The sequence below is a fragment of the Salvelinus sp. IW2-2015 genome, linkage group LG8 (assembly GCF_002910315.2).
Source record: "Salvelinus sp. IW2-2015 linkage group LG8, ASM291031v2, whole genome shotgun sequence".
NCBI classification, from domain to species: Eukaryota; Metazoa; Chordata; class Actinopteri; order Salmoniformes; family Salmonidae; genus Salvelinus; species Salvelinus sp. IW2-2015.
Genome location: NC_036848.1, coordinates 33,225,493 through 33,245,054, shown reverse-complemented (window position 1 = coordinate 33,245,054; position 19,562 = coordinate 33,225,493). Strand labels below are relative to the sequence as shown.

Here is a 19,562-nt window from a genome sequence, read left to right as displayed (position 1 = left end):
TACATAATGCCAGCCAGTAAATCAATTATGTATCTAATAAAAGCAGAATCGAATTAATGCAATTAATGTTAATAAGCTAACCCCATTGTTAAGGCCAGATATTTTTGTCATATGATAATGGTGTTTGGTCATATGATTATGGCAGGGGTCAAAGACAGGCAGTAGAGAGAGTGACAGAGAGAAAGCATCGACCATGTTGAGGGAGGGAGAGGACAAACGGGTCATCATCAACTCCCCATCTTTGTCGACTGTAGCCCAAGTGCTATAACAAATGTTGTTGCCTACATTCTGATTTCATTTGGTTGTCATGGCAGGGGTCAGAGACAGGCCCAGTAGTGTGACGGCCCTGAATTTGTCTGAACCGTCTCAGTGCTTCTCCTTCCGATAGGGCGGTTCCCCTTTTAATTCCCTATTAAATAGCCAGCATCAGCTAAGCAAAAGTGGGGTTGTGATGGTGGTGCAAATGAGGATGTGTTCAACCCTCAGTTCCGAAGCTTTTTTACTCAGTTTTGTTGTATTTAAAAGAGTGCTTTGTAGCCTTGTCTCAAGTTTAACCACCAGGATCGGATCCATTCATTTCTTCCTTTGGACAACACATCTCAGTTGGTCTCCGCTGTTTCTTCATGGCCTTTCTCAGCTGGAGATCTGTTGGCTGATTGGATTGTCTGACTGACCGACTGACCGACTGACTACAACTTACTTGCATACGGTATTTCATTTGTTTGAGTGTGATTTATACCGTGTTGATTTATGTGGTCAGTTGAAGTTGAAGACTACTGAGATTTGATACTCTTTATGGTTGTGTGGCAAAAGAGTTTGATATTGTGATTGTATGATTGAGACTAGGTTTATGAACGGACAAACATTGCGTGACTAAGGTCACTTGGGTTCACTGAACTCCTTTACCGGGCTGGACTTTTTTATGCCTGAGGTACGGGACTTTTCTTGATGATTCAGAGATCATGGTTTGTTATATTATTATGTGTGTGATCATTTATTTTGACCGGATGGGACTCATTCCCTCTCAAACTAAAAGGAGAAATCTATATTTTCTTTGGTAGGCACAACCTACCTGGCACCCTACAAACAATAACCTCAAGTCAAAACCGTTACAGTAGAGAGGGAAAGAGAGCACCGCCCATGTTGATGCAGGGAGAGGACAAATAGGTCATCAGGTGAGAATTTGAGTTACAAGGCACTATCAGTCCCCCGGACCCCCTTAGAAGGGGTGTTGACACCGAAACATGTTGACCCTGACCCCCACCAATATGCAACATAAAAAGTTACGCCCTTCGGATTGTGTATTGCACTGGAGCAGTACATAGTGTCTTACTTGTTTTTTTCCAAGCAACTGTCTGGCAAACTGCTGCCAAAAGACCGGTGTATGAATGATTTGTAGCCCAGGGGGAATATGGGCAAACCAGATCTTTACTTTTCTCACACCCTGACACAATAAAACACATGCAGATACAGGAAAAAAGGGTGGAACACCAATACAGCATAATATTAAGCTCCGATAAGATACACTACATGAACAAAAATATTTGAACATTTAGTGTAAAATATTTGAACACCTGCCTGTTGAACATCTCATTCCAAAATCATGGGCATTAGTATGGAGTTGGTCCCCCCTTTGTTGCTATAACAGCCTCCACTCTGGGAAGGCTTTCCACTAAATGTTGGAACATTGCTGTGGCGACTTGGGCTATTAGGCCTGGCTCGTAGTCGGCGTTCCAATTTATCCCAAAGGTGTTCAATGGAGTTGAGGTCAGGGCTCTGCGCAGGCCAGTCAAGTTCTTCTACACCGATCTCGACAAACCATTTGTGTATAGACCTCACTTTGTTCACAGGGGCATTGTCATGCTGAAACAGGAAAGGGCCTTCCCCAAACTGTTGCCACAAAATAGGAAGCACAGACTCATCTAGAATGTCATTGTATGCTGTGGTGTTAAGATTTCCCTTCACTGGAACTAAAGCACCTAGCCCTAACCATAAAAAACAGCCTCATTCCTCCTCCACCAAACTTTACAGTTGGCATTATGCATTGGGGCAGGTAGCGTTCTCCTGGCATGCGCCAAACCCAGATTCGTCCGTCGGACTGCCTGATGGTGAAGCATGATTCATCACTCCAGAGAACACGTTTCCACTGCTCCGGAGTCCAATTGCGGCAAGCTTTACACCACTCCAGCCGATGCTTGGCATTGCATATGGTGATCTTAGGCTTGTGTGCGGCTGCTTGGCCATGGAAACCCATTTCATGAAGCTCCCGCCGAACAGTTCTTGTACTGTTGTTGTTCCAGAGGCAGTTTGGAACTCGGTAGTGAGTGTCGCAATCGAGGAAACACGATTTTAGCACTCGGAGGACGTGTTCAGTGAGCGTGTGTGGCCTACCACTTCGCGGCTGAGCACCTGTTGCTCTTAGACATTTCGACTTTACAATAACAACACTTACAGTTGACCGGGGAAGTTCTAGCAGGGCAGAAATTTGATGAATTAACTTGTTGGAATGGTGGCATGCTATGACGGTGCCACGTTGAAAGTCACTGAGCTCTTCAGTAAGGCCATTCTACTGCCAATGTTTGTCTATGGAGATTGCATGGCTGTGTGCTCAATTTTATACACCTGTCAGCAACGGGTGTGGCTGAAATAGCCAAATCCACTAATTTGAAGGGGGAGTCCACATACCTTTTCTATATACTGTATGTAACTCACCAACTGGATTCGGTCTTATGTAGCAAAATTAGAATTTATTTTTAAAATTGGATAAAAGTAGAGACTCAGAGCTACATAATGGTATATCATACACTGCATTTGAGGAAACAATGGGAACGTAATTCTGCTTTGAAAGTTGATCAACTTGTAAACTCACTTTTGAGAAAACCGTCTTTCAATGTTTTGGTACTTCTATTGGAGAGCCCTTATGTGTCTACACCCATTCAACATTGTTCACACCCTCTTAAGCATTAGCCAAGTGTTCTGTACGAACTTGCCAGCTAATTCCAGACATCTAAGAGAGAGAGAGAACAGCTAACTGAACATTTATCGCCCTCACAGAGCTGGTTAAGCTGTTATGTTATCCAGAGCGTTGGTGACTGCAACTTTGCTGTCAGATTGTCGGTTCGTAAATTCACATTGTTTCGCGTTCAGAGCGCTCTGGCCAATAAGTAGGGTTGATCCAAAAGCTCTGACCTCACGACAGTCAGAGCTAGCTAACGGTACACTTTAACTTGACATTAGGTTTATGCAGTTTTACTACGCAATAAAAAATCTATAAAATTAAAAGCCGCGTTCGACACGATTACCTAAACATACTGACCAGCTCCAATAGACAGACGCATGCTATATGGCAGACCAATACAAACTCATCTCTTGGCATGTCCGGCCCACTCACTATCTCAGCCAATCATGGCTAGCGGAAAGGTTGCTGACTTTTTCTGTAGCTAAACCAACTAGACTCGTAATTTAACATTGTATTCGTATTTACAGATGGCATAAAAGTTTGATATTAAGGCACATGGAAGTTCACATGTTCGAGAAGACATTTCTGCCAAAAAAACACATTTTGATAAAAATAAAAACATTTACATTCAAACGGCTCTACTGTGAAGTCGTGACTTGCGACATACGCCTAATTTCCTGAATCGAGTCACATATAGTGTGCACGTAAATTTTTCTCTTTTGCCACTTTTTTTTGTCACTTTGGACCATTGATACTGTGAGTAAATACAAGACAAAGAGGTGCAAAATGTGAACCTAGAAGAGAGGTTTGTGATCCACAGCAGTCCTCTGTGACCCGTACTGACTGGCCTTGGCATACAAATGCCTGAACATGTTACCTAAGTCAGCCTTGAGTCTGCTATGAGTCAGTTTAAGGGTCTATTTTTACATGCTTTTTCAAAACAGTGTCTATCATGGTGTCAAATTTCACTGGGAGCAAGCGAAATAAACAAACTCCCTCTATGTTGGGTCATAGTGTTGTGACACTGTTTTGGTATTTCAAGATGTTCTCTGTGTGTTGCTGACTTTGTTCTCTCAAGAGCTAAATCAACAGGAAAAGAAGCAAACTCCTCTCTCTGGTGTCTGCTTTAGTCAGACATGGGGTTCTCAGTACTTCATTCTTAAATACGACTGCACTAATGTGTACCTACTAATAAAATACAATCCTGTGATTCAACCCCAAAAGTTTTTTAAGAGCAATCAACATGTCCAAAAGATCTATAGAAGATCCAAAGAAGATCCACGCACTTAAAAAACACTAAAACATAACTTCTGTTCTATGTAAGGGGGTCAAACAGGGAACATCCCAATCTAAGAGAAGCAGCAAAAACTGACCAATGGGTTGGCTGAGTTGCAAGGACACATTGCCAGTCAGCGGCCTGTGACTTTATCAACTTAAGCATACTGTAACTTCACTGTGTGATTGTAAAAAGCACATTTACATGACATTGTCTTCATCATGTGTCCTAATGGAAGCAAAATGATGTACCAAATATCAAACCTAGTTGTCTTAGTTGTCAAACTGGCTTTAACTTCTCCTTAACTGTCTTTTAAAAGCTTATATGTTTACATCCAATGAACCAAATCCATTTCATGACTACCCTGGGCATTGAGCAACCTGTCTAGACCACACATTCCAAGCCAGTGCCAGGCCGAGTGTGATGGCAGATCACTGTTGCTGAAGCAGCACTTGACTGATGGCCATTTGTATTTGTATGTATTATGTATCACCATTAGCTGCTGCCAAGGTGTAAGCTACTCTTCCTGGGGTCTGGCAAAATTAAGGCAGATATACAATTTTAAAAACATTACAATACATTCATAAAATATTTCGCAACACACTATGTGTATGCCCTCAGGCTCCTACTCCACTACCACATATCTACAACACAAAATCCATGTGTACGTATGTTATTGTGTGTGTGTGCATGTGTCTGTGCCTATGTTTGTGTTGCTTCACAGTCCCCGCTGTTCCATAATGTGTATTTTTGTCTGTTTTTTAAATCTGATTCTACTGCTGCATCAGTTACCTGATGTGGAATAGAGTTCCATGTAGTCATGGCTCTATGTAGTACTGTGCACCTCCCATAGTCTGTTCTGTACTTAGGGACTGTGAAGAGACCTCTGGTGGCATGTCTTGTGGGGTATGCATGGGTGTCAGAGCTGTGTGCTAGTCGTTTAAACAGACAGCTCGGTGCTTTCAACATGCCAATACCTCTCACAAATACAAGTAATGATGAAGTCAATCTATCCTCCACTTTGAGCCAGGAGAGATTGACGTGCATATTATTGATGTTAACTCTCTGTGCACATCCAAGGGCCAGCCGTGCTGCCCTGTTCTGAGCCAATTGCAAGTCCCTCTTTGTGGCACCTGACCAACCGACTGAACAGTAGTCTAGCTGCAACAAAACTAGAGCTTGTAGGACCTGCCTTGTTGATAGTGCTGTTAAGAAGGTAGAGCAGCACTTTATTATGGACAAACTTCTCCCCATCTTAGCTACTGTTGTATCAATATGTTTTGATATGTTACTCCAAGCAGTTCATATATGTTTGATATGTTACTCCAAGCAGTTTAGTCACCTCAATTTGCTAAATTTCCACATCATTTATTACAAGATTTAGTTGAAGTTTAGGGTTTAGTAAATGATTTGTCCCAAAGACAATGCTTTTAGTTTTTGAAATATTTAGGACTAACGTATTCCTTGCCACCCATTCTGAAACTAACTGCAGCTCTTTGTTAAGTGTTGCAGTCATTTCAGTCGCTGTAGTACCTGACGTGTATAGTGTTGAGTCTTCCGCATACATAGACACACTGGCTTTACTCAAAGCAAGTGGCATGTCATAAGTAAAGATTGAAAAACGTAAGGGGCCTAGAAGGCTGCCCTGGGGAATTCCTGATTCTACCTGGATTGTGTTGGAGAGGCTACCATTGAAGAACACCCTCTGTGTTCTGTCAGACAGGTAACTCTTCATCCACAATATATCAGGGGATGTAAAGCGACAACACCTACGTTTTTCCAGCAGCAGATCATGATCAATAATGTCAAAAGCTGCACTGAAGTCTAACAAAACAGCCCCCACAATCTTTTTATCATCAATTTCTCTCGCCCAATCATTAGTCATTTGTATAGTGCTGTGCTTGTTTAATGTCCTTCCCTATAAGCTTGATAAAAGTCTGTTGTGAATTTGTATACTGTAAAATAACATTGTATCTAGTCAAACACCATTTTTTCCAAAACTTTACTAAGGGCTGGTAACAGGCTGATTGGTCGGCTATTTGCCTTTACTATTCTAAATGAATTTTGCCTCCCTCCAGGCCTGAGGGCGCACACTTTTTAGTAGGCTTAAATTGAAAATATGTCAAATAGGAGTGGTAATTTCGTCCGCTATTATCCTCTGTAATTTTCCATCCAAGTTGTCAGACCCCGGTGACTTGTCATTGTTGATAGACAACAATATTTTTACCTCTTCCACACTCACTTTACGGAATTCAAAATTACAGTGCTTGTCTTTCATAATTTTGTCAGATATACTTGGATGTGTAGTGTAAGCATTTGTTGCTGGCATGTGATGCCTAAGTTTGCTTATCTTGCCAATTAAAAAAATAATTCAAGTAGTTTGCAATATCAGTCAGTTTTGTGATGAATGAGCCATCTGATTCAATGAATGATGGAGCTGAGGTTGCCTTTTTCCCCCAAATGTAATTGAGAGTTTTACTATAATGTCTTTGTTTCACAGTGTAGTATTTTTATTCAGTTTAGTCACATGATTTCTCAATTTGAGGTACGTTTGCCAATCGGTTGTGCAGCCAGACTAATTTGCCATTACTTTTGCCTCATACCTCTCAACCATATAATTTTTCAATTTCTCATCAATCCACTGGGATTTAACAGTTTTTACAGTAATTTTCTTGATGGAAATGTGCATGCTTATTAGTAAATGTGTCAAGTGCAGCATCTGTTTGCTCCTCATTACACACCACTGACAAATATTCTTTACATCAACAACATAGGACTCACTACACAACTTATTGTATGACCTCTTATACACTATATTAGGCCCAGCACTTTGGTTTCCCTAGATATGGCTACTATATTGTGATCACTACATCCGATGGATCTGGATACTGCTTTCAAGCACATTTCTGTAGCATTAGTAAAAATGTGATTAATATATATTGATGATTTCATCCCTGTGCTGTTTCTAACTACCCCGGTAGGTTGACTGATAACCTGAACCAGGTTGCAGGCACTGGTTACAGTTTGAAGTTTTTTCTTGAGTGGGCAGCTTGATGAATATTTAAATCATCCAGAAAATATACCTCTGTTGATATCACATACATTATCAAGCATTTCACACATGATCCAGATACGGACTGTTAGCAGTAGATGGTATATAGCAGCTTCGCACAAGAACGGGCTTTAGGTGAGGCAGATGAACCTGTAGCCATATTACTTCAGTATTTAACATGATGACTTACCACACAGCATAGTGGTGCAGTCCACCAGACTGTGGATCCAGGCTGTCCCTGAATAGTCCCCTCCAAAGTGCATCTGAAACTCCACAAAGAAGATGGAGATGCATCTGGAACAGAAGAAAAAGATCAAGATGAAGAGAAATCATGACAAATAAGGATTATCTTGCATATTTCAAAATGTCTCAGAACTTAAAAATGTATGTTTCCTAGTGGTGTATCTGTCACACATTTGACACAAGTCACAATGGTGTGCATACACGCACACACACACACACGGTCTGACAAGCACACACACCAACACACCATTTTTGGTGTATACAGCACATGTTCTCAGAACACACTGAGGTTTCTTCAATTATGTAATTACTCTTTTCCAGCTAGACATGGTGATGACCTGAGCGGTCGGAGGGAGCGATGCAACCGTAATGAATTGTGTAATCACGAAGCTGAGGGGAGAGCTGTAAAAAGCCTGGGACGTGTGGGAAGAAYGCCTGCTTGGGGGGTAATGAACCACAAGCTCCTACGTCCAAGTCTGCAGAGGGGCTGCACCTGTACAAACAGAGGAATAGCACGTCAGGCGATAAGGCCCAGGTCACTCAGTGTGAATGTGATGGCCATCTGATCCTCATGTCCTCCCCAGCACTGGCCAGAGAACGCACATGTGGGGACCTACATAGGGCGGCCCTCCGTCAGCCTGCTGTTTCCTTACACACAACACAAATGTGTATACACACGCTGTCCGCTACAGCTGGTTTAGGGGTTTAAACTCACTCAATAGACCTCAAAGGACCTTGGGATCACTTATGCATATCAAGAAAGTAGAGGATCAGGACTGGCTAGACTTATTACCTTTGGTTACACTCAAACCCTTGGTAAAATTTCACCCATTCCTTCCAATTCCGACCTAATATTGCAATGTGCAATAGGGTAAAGGTTGAAGGTGACAATCTGGGCAGGCATTATCAGTTTACAACCATCAGTGACCAGGTTGCTGTTTGAAAAGTATTGAATAATGTTGGGAGGGACATTCCAACATGCTCTTCCTTGTTTAAATGTTTTCCAATTCTAATCTACACAAAGGATTGCCTGATGTAAATGTGAGACTATAATCTCCTTCTTTATCCCTCACCCAACAGGTCTTCATCTGACTGAACAATTTTTTTTCAGTAACGCAATTCACTAAACCCCCTTCACCTGGGTAACAAAGCATGAAACGTGAAACCTTGAAAAACAACATTTTAGAGGAGACCTACAAAAATGTATTTGTTCCAGCAAACAGTTCGCCAGACTTTTTTTTCTGGCAAGCAATTCTCTCAAGATTCTATTTGAATCTGTGGCAAACCTGTGGCAACAATATTTATTGCCATTAGTGACAAACCGTTTACCAGAAACCTTTTCTAGTGAAGACATGAGTTCCAAGACCAGTAACCGTTGGTGACCAGTCAGGGGGAGAAGGAAAATCAGTTGGAAAGCCATCTACCTAGCTACCTACCGAAATTGTCCAGTGAGCAGGGGTTGGAACCGGTTCAGGGAACAGAACCGAAAACTGAAAAATAAGGACAATTTTTAGAGGAACAGAACCAGAACCGAGAACTAAAGTGATCAATACTGTTCCGGAACAGAACCGTTATTTTCATGGGAATCGGTTAATAATGTTATTTTATGGGCATTTTTTTCAGTCCGACAAAAAACGCAACAAAGTGCCTGTGCAAAGCCCTCACTGTCACTCAAACTTGTTCCAGTGTCTGCCTGCCTGCCAGCTGAAAATCTTTGCCAGTGTGTGTGTAGTGTAATTGCCCCTACCCCTCCTTCCGAAGCATACATAGTCTACTGTAGCTACTGACATTACAGGGGTGTTTCAGAAATTAGGGAGAGCAATGTTTAATTAGAGAATAATGGATTAACTTTTTCAATGCTAGTTAAGGATACTATAGTTATCATGTTTCACATTAGATTTATAATCTACAAAAAGCTAAGATGTGTTATTATTTTAATTCTGGTGCCGCTCTGAACACGCAAACTTGTTAGCTAGCTAAGCTTGTTAGCTTATGATCAATTAGCCTTTTAAAATGACAAACTTGGATTAGCTAACACAACGTGCCATTGGAACACAGGCGTGATGGTTGCTGATAATGGGCCTCTGTACGCCTATGTAGATATTCCCTATGTAGATATTCCCTCCAAAATCAGCCGTTTCCAGCTACAGTAGTCATTTGCAACGTTAACAATGTCTACACTTTCTAATCAATTTGATGTTATTTTAATGGACAAAACATTCTTTGAAAAACAAGGACATTTCTAAGTGACTACAAACTTTTGAACGGTAGTGTATATTGATTTCAGAGTTTAAAAAAGAAACCGGAACAATATAAACCGTAACTTTTTGGGGATTCGAACTGGTTCAGAACTTTATTTTGCTAGTCGGAACAAAACGATTGGGAAATAATGTTGGTTCCAACCCCTGCCGTTGAGTGTCTAACTTATTCATTAAACATCCTAAGAAACTTTTAAATTGTGTTAGCTAATTGATGCTTCGTTAGCAATGTCATGTTTTATCGGATAGAGTGAAACACATTTTGGCTAGTGCTTAACGTTAGCTGTCATATTTTTGCACAATTAATGTGATAGCTAGCTAGCTAGCTAACTAATGATTTGCCTAAACACTTATATTTTTAGGTGAATATCTTGCTGTCTTAGTACCAATATGCATGTCAATACGTTAGTGTCACCGTTCAGTAGCATGTTAGCTAGAACAGCTAAGGTTGCAACAATATGAGCTAACTTGACATCAAAGCAAAACTTTACTTTTGCAGATGGATACCGTTCCCCTACCCGCGGTGTTGGTTGAGGCTGCATTGGGAGGAGGATGCATCAACAACCTGGAAATATGTTAGTGGTGCACTCCCTCATAACACTTTTTTTTTTGTGATAAATGAGTGTATTGTCTTCAAGCTTGAAAAGGAAGCTATGTAAATGTATGTATTATTCTGATAAATGTAGCCTTCATACATTCATTCTTTGTAACAATTAGATCTCTCATTGTTTTAAACTAGTAGCTAGCTCATCTTAATCACGTGTTGTTAATTCTCTCTTTCTTTCTAGAAGCAATCCGTTACAATGCAAGAAGACAGATTAAGGCCTTCAATCAGACTGAGGACAGAGAAATATGGTGCACCTGGTCAAGGTTTCTTGCATGCGTGGCTTTGTTAACAATAATTAATTTAGGAAAATAATATGAATTCCCATACTAGGCATAAATACATTTTATGTTGCATTTCTTCCACCCAAGCCTTGTACACCTGAGTCAGGAAGAAGAGATAACTAGTATTTTACATTTAGCAGATGCTCTTATCCAGAGCAATTTACAGTAGTGAGTGCATACATTTTCATACTGGTCCCCTGTGGAAATCAAACCCAAATCCCTGGCAATGCAAGAGACATGCTCTAGCAATTGAGCCACACAGGACAACTAAACTCAGCAAATAAAGAAACGTCCTCTCACTGTCAACTACGTTTATTTTCAGCAAACTTAACATGTGTAAATATTTGTATGAACATAACAAGATTCAACAACTGAGACATAAACTGAACAAGTTTCACAGACATGTGACTAACAGAAATGGAATAATGTTTCCCTGAACAAAGGGGGGATCAAAAGTAACAGTCAGTATCTGGTGTGGCCACCAGCTGCATAAGTACTGCAGTGCATCTCCTCCTCATGGACTGCACCAGATTTGCCCGTTCTTGCTGTGAGATGTTACCCCATTCTTCCACCAAGGCACCTGCAAGTTCCCGGACATTTCTGGGGGGAATGGCCCTAGCCCTCACCCTCTGATCCAACAGGTCCCAGACGTGCTCAATGGGATCTTCGCTGGCCATGGTAGAGATTGCCTGCAATGACAACAAGCTCAGTCCGATGATGCTGTGACACACCGCCCCAGACCATGACGGACCCTCCACCTCGAAATCGATCCCGCTCCAGAGTACAGGCCTCGGTGTAACGCTCATACCTTCAACGATAAACGTAGAACCGACCATCACCCCTGGTGAGACATAACCGCGACTCGTCAGTGAAGAGCACTTTCTGCCAGTCCTGTCAGGTCCAGCGACGGTGGGTTTGTGCCCATAGGGACCGTTGTTGCCGGTGATGTCTGGTGAGGACCTGCCTTACAACAGGCCTACAAGACCTCAGTCCAGCCTCTATGAGCCTATTGTGGACAGTCTGAGCACTGATGGAGGGATTGTGCGTTCCTGGTGTAACTCGGGCATTTGTTGTTGCTGCCATCCTGTACCTGTCCCGCAGGTGTGATGTTCGGATGTACCGATCCTGTGCAGGTGTTGTTACACATGGTCTGCCACTGCGAGGACGATCAGCTGTCCGTCCTGTCTCCCTGTAGCGCTGTCTTAGGCGTCTCACAGTACGGACATTGCAATTTATTGCCCTGGCCACAACTGCAGTCCTCATGCCTCCTTGCAGCATGCCTAAGGCACGTTCACGCAGATGAGCAGGTGCATGTTCATTAATTGTTTATGGTTCATTGAACAAGCATGGGAAACAGTGTTTAAACCCTTTACAATGAGGATCTGGGAAGTTATTTGGATTTTTACAAATTATCTTTGAAAGACAGGGTCCTGAAAAGGGGACATTTCTTTTTTTGCTGAGTTTAGTAGATAACTGGCTCTTAATGATCAAGTCCCCAGTCTAGATTGAACATCATAATTAGTTGATTAGTTTGAATCACTTGTGCTAATGCTTGGCTGGAGAAAAATKTTGTATACTGTGGCTCTCTAGGAACAGTTGGCCACAAATGTAAAGGTAGCTATAGTAAGCCTAAGCCTCAGTTTACACTAGCTACCTTGTTTGTTTATACAGCATTTATACAAGACAGAAACATTGCTTCCTTGCTGAAAAATATATAGAATGTAGGTTTCAGTGAAAAGCATAGCAACATCAAGGTAACATTGTAACAGCTGTCGCTGTTTTTCAAAGCCAAATCCGCCCATTAGCCGTTGAGTCTACCATTAAAAATGTTTTCAGTATCCTAATTGTTTTTGTTTGGTGTGTTCTGTGATTGTTTCAGTGCATGCATTCAACAAGCTTTGGACGAAGGACTTCCACACTTCCGCTATCTCCAAAGTTCACTCAAAAAGGCAATAGTTCTGAACTTAGTTTGATTCAGTTTTTGTTATCTAAAATATTTTTTTTTTATAATTATCTTTTAAAATTCCATTGGTTAAAAGCTATTGCTCAGTCATCACTTGGCTCATGTAAATTCTGTAGTTGCTCCATTAAACATCCTAAGGTCAACATCCCCAATGTGTTCACATTTCTCTCATGTAAATGTTATTTGGGAAATATTCAGTCTTTACTTTTTCTTTCATTAGCATGCTGATGATTTCAAGTTGTATTGATTTATTTTTACCTGTTTAGACATCGAACACATGTTGTTTAGTATATTTAGTATGTTTAGTTCTGTTTTCTCTGTGAGAAGCAAGTTCATTTAAAGTTATATGTGATTTGGTTTACGTAGATACAACATGTCAATGGCAATACAAAATTCAAAAGGCACTCGCACATCTGAGCTATCTTTGTTGCAGGTGCATGGTAACACTTGAATAAGATGAGAAAGAATAAGAAACCTGCACACTGCTCTTGATAGTTTCACTGCTCTTTAATAAGCTTTACGTATCGGCCTCAAGGCCTTCGTCAGAGCTTTTGTGAGTGTTTATAATTTGCACCCTTATGTAGACATTGCTCCCCCCACATCTGTTCAATGTATCGAATGGGGTTGGAGTTGAGGAAAATTCCCAAAAAGTCTTAATGATGAAATGCCCATGCATGTTATGTTGTAAATGTGAACATGAATTAATGCCACTACTTCAGACTACTCTGACGTTTTTTCTTGCACTGTACCAAATGATTTATGAAAACTTACATGATAGGTCGATGTCCTCATTGTGGTTTTACAGACTTGTTTAATGCGTTTTATGTACACACTTTATTAGAATACTTATGAAAGGCACATTGTTATATTTGGTAACACTTGCTTATTTTCCCTTGACTCCAACCCCATTCGATGCATTGAAAGGATGTGGGTGGAGCAATGTTGTTAATACACAAAGTAACCAAAAACCTGATATAATTTGCATACATAATGCTTCCCAGAATTGTTTGCCAGAAGTTCACAAGTCGCCGCAAATTTGCCGCAACAGTTTGCCACAAAACTCATTTGCGTGTGAAAATATTGTCAAAGATTTGTCACAACTATTTGCCAGAACTAAGCCTGTTTTTTTCCGGTAAGGGTAGATGTTAAAACACAACCATCCTCAGTCAGGGTGTATTGCGCTTCAATGTAGTTCTATACCGAAGGCCTGCTCCTGACCTGCAGGTTGTTTACCAGGCACCCAGTGTAACCTGAACTGGTAAGTGTGATGGCAGAAACACAAGATACCTCTTGCCACTTTAGTAAACCGGAGTCTTGTTCTCAAGTCATACTCAGTCCAAGTTGCACTATATATAGAGTTGGCTTTGACCTGTATTACATATATTATTATAAACATTTCATCATACCATAACCGTGTTATTGTTTGAAAATCATTTTCAGATGTATTTAAAAGGACATACAATATTTCTGTGTAAGATGATAATAAGTATTGGAGAATAAGTATTTTTGAATACCTTTCAACTCACACACTTTATTAAGTACATAGCCCACCATTATAGAATGGATGGATAACCTGCATCAAGTTTGGTTAAAATTATTGTTGAGTTTTGTTTGAAATCATAATTTGTCCCAATAACTTAACTGTACTCAAACATGTAATAAAATTGCTAATAGACTGATTTGTTAGGATGCCCACATATACTGTAAAATAAACCCACATGCTTATCACTCCACAGTTCCCAGAGTTGGGTCAGGTCCCAGGGGATCTGCAGTGACTCTCTCCAGCTGCCAGACTTACCTAGTGACGGCACGTGTGCAAACAGTGACCATGAAGCAGCCGGCCACGATCACCCAGCCCCAGCCCCCATCAGGAGGGGGGACCGCTGGTCTCTTCTTCCCCTGAGCCATAGCCGCAGCATGAACCATGCTCAGATCCTTGTTCTGTTCACTCGGTTTTCTCCTGTTCTCAGCCAAGAAGCCCCAGGTACACCTCGCAGACAGACAGCCTCACACAGTCACACCTAGAATGGGTTGCACTGATTGTTGAAGAGGCTGTTCAGTTCACTTCAGTTACACTGTTGTAGAACACAGGAAGAAGCAAATATACTAGCTAAGACTCTATGAATAAGTAAAAAGGAGGCTCAGAATCATTGACAGGCATCAATTGAGATGCAGTACCCATAAACAAAAAACCTCAGACATCTTCTCTGGGTCTAAAACATGTCCAGCCCATTCAACATTTGTTGAAGAGCTAGCCTACAAACAAGGCTAGTCACTGCTGATGTGCATGTTGAAATACTTTACTCCCCGGCCTAAGCAGCACAGTGAGGCGACAGGGTAATGACGTAGGAGTCCATGAGAGGAGGTGTTTACTGGCAGGGTGTCAGGGCTAACTCGGGGTGGTACAATATTAACTTCAGACACTAGCAGCCGTCTGCTGGCATGACTTCGCACCCTGTTGAAAAGCTGTGGCATATGCTAGCCTAAAACACTTTCCATCTCTGCAGCTTTGGCTCCTCAGATGTCCATTGGCCAGTTGATTTGGCTACCCTTCATTTCCCTTAAATGTACTCCCACATGCAGCAAAAAAGGCTTTGATTGATGAATGTCAGTTAATGTCAGTACTTAAATCAGTCATCTTAATCAGTAATCCAGTGTGATTTAAATCAGTATTCCAAACGCACTAGCTCTATGATATCTTTATATGGAAACTAAATAAAGAGTTAACATTTTTAAATAAGAACATGGAGAATATACAGTGCCTTTAGCAAGTATTCATACCCCTTGACTTATTCCACATGTTGTTGTGTTACAGCCTGAATTCAAAATTGATTAAATATATGTTTTGCTCTCAGCAATCTACACACAATACCACATAATGATAAAGTGAAAACATATTTTTTGAAATCTTTTAAAATGTATTTAAAAATAAATACAGAACTATCTCATTTACATAAGCATTCACGCCCCTGAGTAAATACTTTGCAGAAGCACTTTTGGCAATGATTAAAACTGTAATTCTTTCTGGGTAAGTCTCTAAGAGCTTTCCGCACATGGATTGCGCAACATTTGCACATTATTGTAATAAAAATTCTTAAAGCTCTGTCAAATTGGTTGTTGATCATTGCTAGACAACCATTTTCAAGTCTTGCCATAGATTTGCCATAGATTTAAGTCAAAACTGTAACTCAGCCACTGAGGAACATTCACTGTCTTCTTGGTGAGCAACTCCAGTGTAGATTTGGCCTTGTGTTTTAGATTATTGTCCTGCTGAAAGGTGAATTAATCTCCCTGTGTCTGGTGGAAAGCAGACTGAACCAGATTTTCCAGATTTTGCCTGTGTTTAGCTCCATTACATTAATTTTTAACAAAGTTGTATGCCATTTGTGAATACGAATAAATTGGTATAATTATGAGCCTTGTTGGTTTAACCACAGAAAACTGCCCTACCATGCAAAAAGGCAGTAACTGCTCATTTGGTCGAAAATGAGTTAATGTCATTTTTGCTACATTAAATGCATAATCATGTGGACAAGTATCCTGCCTCTATTGTATTGTGTTTTGGAGAAAATGGGGGTCCTGTTAGCAGTTACTGCATAAAGTTACTGTGAAACCAAGATAAATAAAAGCCATTTTTCTCAGTTCCACGCTATGAGCAGCTACTGCCTTTTTGCTTGGTAGGGCAGAAAAAGTGAGCAACTTTCCCTCTAGCCACGGTTGGCTGAGATAATGAGTGGGCTGGACATGCCGAGAGATAAGTTTGGATTGGTCTGCCATATAGCACGCTTCTGTCTATTTGAGCTGGTCAGTATGTCTAGTTAATCCTGTCTAATGCTGCTTTTAAACAAATGTATTGCATAGTAAAACTGCATAAGTGTTGCTCTCCACTTTCCAGAGGACCGAGTTTTGAAATCTGTGGAATTAGAGTATGACAGCTAATGAGATGGAGAAAACACCTGTCTCCGGATTACATCTTCAAACTAAGGGCAGGCAATGCATCCGACAGGAGACGTGTCCATCCATAATGTATACGGGTAAGACAGTCTAGCTAGCTACATTTTCAGATATTACATGTTTCTAATTTTGACAGAAAGTGGTTTCATTTCAAGTTAAAATGCACTGTTAGCTAGCTAACGTTAGCTGGCTGGCTCACTAGCTAACGTTACATGTATGATATTATTATTCGTATCTCAGAGACATTTGCTTGGCTAGTTATAGCCTAATGTTAGCTAGCTAACATTGAACCTGGTTGGTTAGCTACCTGCAGACTCATGCAGGGTAGTAATGTCATGAGTTGTGATTATAGTTCATTGTTTAACAAAAGACTCCACTATTCAAATAACAATTTTGGGTGCATTCGATTTCAGTGCACTCTGTGTGTGTGCCAGAGCGCAGAATAACGGATAAATTTACAAACGCTCAACACATGTTGAATATGACTGGTGTCAGTAAACGTCGGCAAAAAAGCATAATTAAATTGTTGCCAGCAGCATAGTTACAGTCACCAACACTCTGGATAACAAGAAAACAGCATAACCAGCTCTGTTAGGACGAGTAAAATGCTCAGTTTGYGTGCGGGCTAAAGCTTAAGAGGGTGTGAACAATGCTGAATGGCTGTAGACAAAGAAGAGTTCTCAGGTAGGTATCAACATTTTCAAAGGCCATTTTCTCAAAAGTGGTGTTACAAGTTTATCAACTTTCAAAGCATACTTTCCCATTGTTCCTCAAATGCAGTGTATGATATACCATTTTGTAGCTCTGTGTCTGCTTTTAACCAATGTAAAAAACATTATTTCAAATTTTGCTACATAAGACCGAATCAAGGCAGTTGGTCACAATTACAAGCATTTTTGCAGTATTACTTTAGTGCCTTGTTGAAAACAGGATACATGTTTTGGAATATTTTTATTCTGTGCAGGCTTCCTTCTTTTCACTCTGTCAATTAGGTTAGTATTGTGGAGTAACTACAATGTTGTTGATCCATCCTCAGTCACCATTGGCCTTATGGTGAAATTCCTGAATTCCTGAATTCTCTCAGGCAACTGAGTTAGGAAGGACACATGTATCTTTGTAGTGACTGGGTGTAAGTGTAGTTAATAACTTTACCATGTTCAAAGGGATATTCAATGTCTTTTTTTTTAACCTATCTACTAATAGGTGCCTTTCTTTGCGAGGCATTGGAAAACCTCCCTTGTCTTTGTGGTAGAATCTGTGTTTGAAATTCACTGCTCAACTGAGGGACCTTACAGATAATTGTATGTGTGGGGTACAGATATAAGGTAGTCATTAAAAAATCATGTTAAACACTATTATTGCACACAGAGTGAGTCCATGCAACTTGTTATGTGACTTGTTAAGCACAGTTTTACTCCTGAACTTATTTAGGCTTGCCATAACAAAGGGGTTGAGTACTTATTGACTCAAGACATTTCAGCTTTTCATTTTTTATGAATTTGTAAAAATGTGAAAAAACATAATTCCACTTTTACATTATGGAGTATTGTATGTAGGTCCGTGAAAAATTCTCGATTTAATACGTTTTAAACGTATTAAAACGTATACAGTAAAACAATTGTCTGCATTTCTAGTTGGTTAAAACTTGTCTGACTCCATTGCTTCAGCTGCTGAGCCCATGGCAACCACATGCCTGGTTCAACATGGCCAGAGCTACATTATTGCACAGCAGGGAGAATAATCTACTGAATATTTTGAGTTCATTGAATCCAAACTATTACTACATAGCCCAATCTAGGTAAATTGTCCATCTAAATGTTGCTGACAAAAATAATAATAGATCATTTCATGGCATGTTTGTTTATCATTGTTTTGTTAACCTTAGAACTTAGACATTTGCCACAGTCGGCAAAGTTTTGATTCTGAAGTTTAGGAGATTCAATATTGCACTTCAAATTCATCAAGTAAAAACATGGGATCATGCGATAATGTTAGAGCCTCATATAATTGAGGCTGCAGAAAACATAAGGCAACGCAAGCAATATATAGTATGTGTCGAATTGACACATCACAGAAGGCAGATATTGTGTGGTGGGTTCACGCGGCTGAACTATCGACAATGTGGACTGGGTCTGTAATTAAATATCTCAACCATGTTCACTATATTTCCTCTTCAGGAAATGGCAAGTTCTCAAAAACGTGCAGCTGTAGTAAAATGTGTAAAACTTTTTCAGACCTTCTTTTCTCTTTGTGTTACCTTAGCGTGCAATCATTTCCTGTTTGTATCAAACAAAACATGTGAATCAGTAAGTGACGGAATAAACAACTTCGGCGACTTTGTAACATTCTGTTCTTCTAATGAATACCTTTCGTTCTCATCAGCATCGGTCAAAGCGCCAATAGAACACCAGAGGCTGCTGGCTTCGTAGGCTACACATATTTTTTTAAACAATCAATTGGAAATAATACACAGAGCACAAACATTAGAAAATATTTCCAATAAACATTTTCCTCACACGTTCTAAGATGGAGCAATAAGGTTCTTACCTTTCCAGACACACACATCAGCTGTTGTTGAATTGCATAGCTCAGTCAAGTCATTTACAGCCAACCTTGTCTCATAGCATTTCGTATTATTCGGTACGAAAATCCGAGACACTCCATTTGGTATGATATGTTACGTTTCGTATGGTATTTTTAATTTGTTGATGTCCATCAGCCATTGTGTATGATATGTTACAAATTTTAATACGTATGATTTGTTACACATTTTCGAAACGTACAATATGTTACGAATTGGAAAATTTACAAAGTGTTACCAATTTACAAATTGTAAAATATGTTATGAATTTGCAAAACGAATGATATGTTACGAATTCCAATTTGTTGTGGCTAACATTGGCTAGGTGGCTGGGTTGGTAATGCTAACGTTAGTGGTTAGGGTTAATGTTAGGAGTTAGGTTAAAGTG

General features: G+C 40.3%; 1 protein-coding gene and 1 long non-coding RNA gene across 4 annotated transcripts in view; one reads left to right on the top strand and one right to left on the bottom strand.

Moving 5' to 3' along the window:
• Positions 1-19,185, bottom strand: part of LOC111967760 (monocarboxylate transporter 12-B) — a 30,415-nt gene extending 11,230 nt beyond the window's left edge. The window contains exons 1-3 of one of the 3 annotated variants that reach the window (XM_023993096.2): positions 19,141-19,185; positions 14,438-14,675; positions 7,478-7,581 (exon numbers count right to left, since the gene is read on the bottom strand). In XM_023993096.2, the coding sequence (XP_023848864.1) occupies positions 7,478-7,581; positions 14,438-14,565 (232 nt within the window). In that variant the 5' untranslated portion in view covers positions 14,566-14,675; positions 19,141-19,185. Of the gene's footprint in view, positions 1-7,477; positions 7,582-7,841; positions 8,817-14,437; positions 14,941-19,140 lie in introns of those variants that run through there. The other 2 variants (XM_070444885.1, XM_070444886.1) reach the window with 2 other exon arrangements.
• Positions 400-13,043, top strand: LOC111967777 (uncharacterized). Its single transcript, XR_002877791.2, has 3 exons — positions 400-709; positions 10,288-10,363; positions 10,577-13,043. It is a non-coding gene; the product is annotated as an uncharacterized lncRNA (long non-coding RNA).
• Positions 19,186-19,562: the final 377 nt, after the last annotated feature.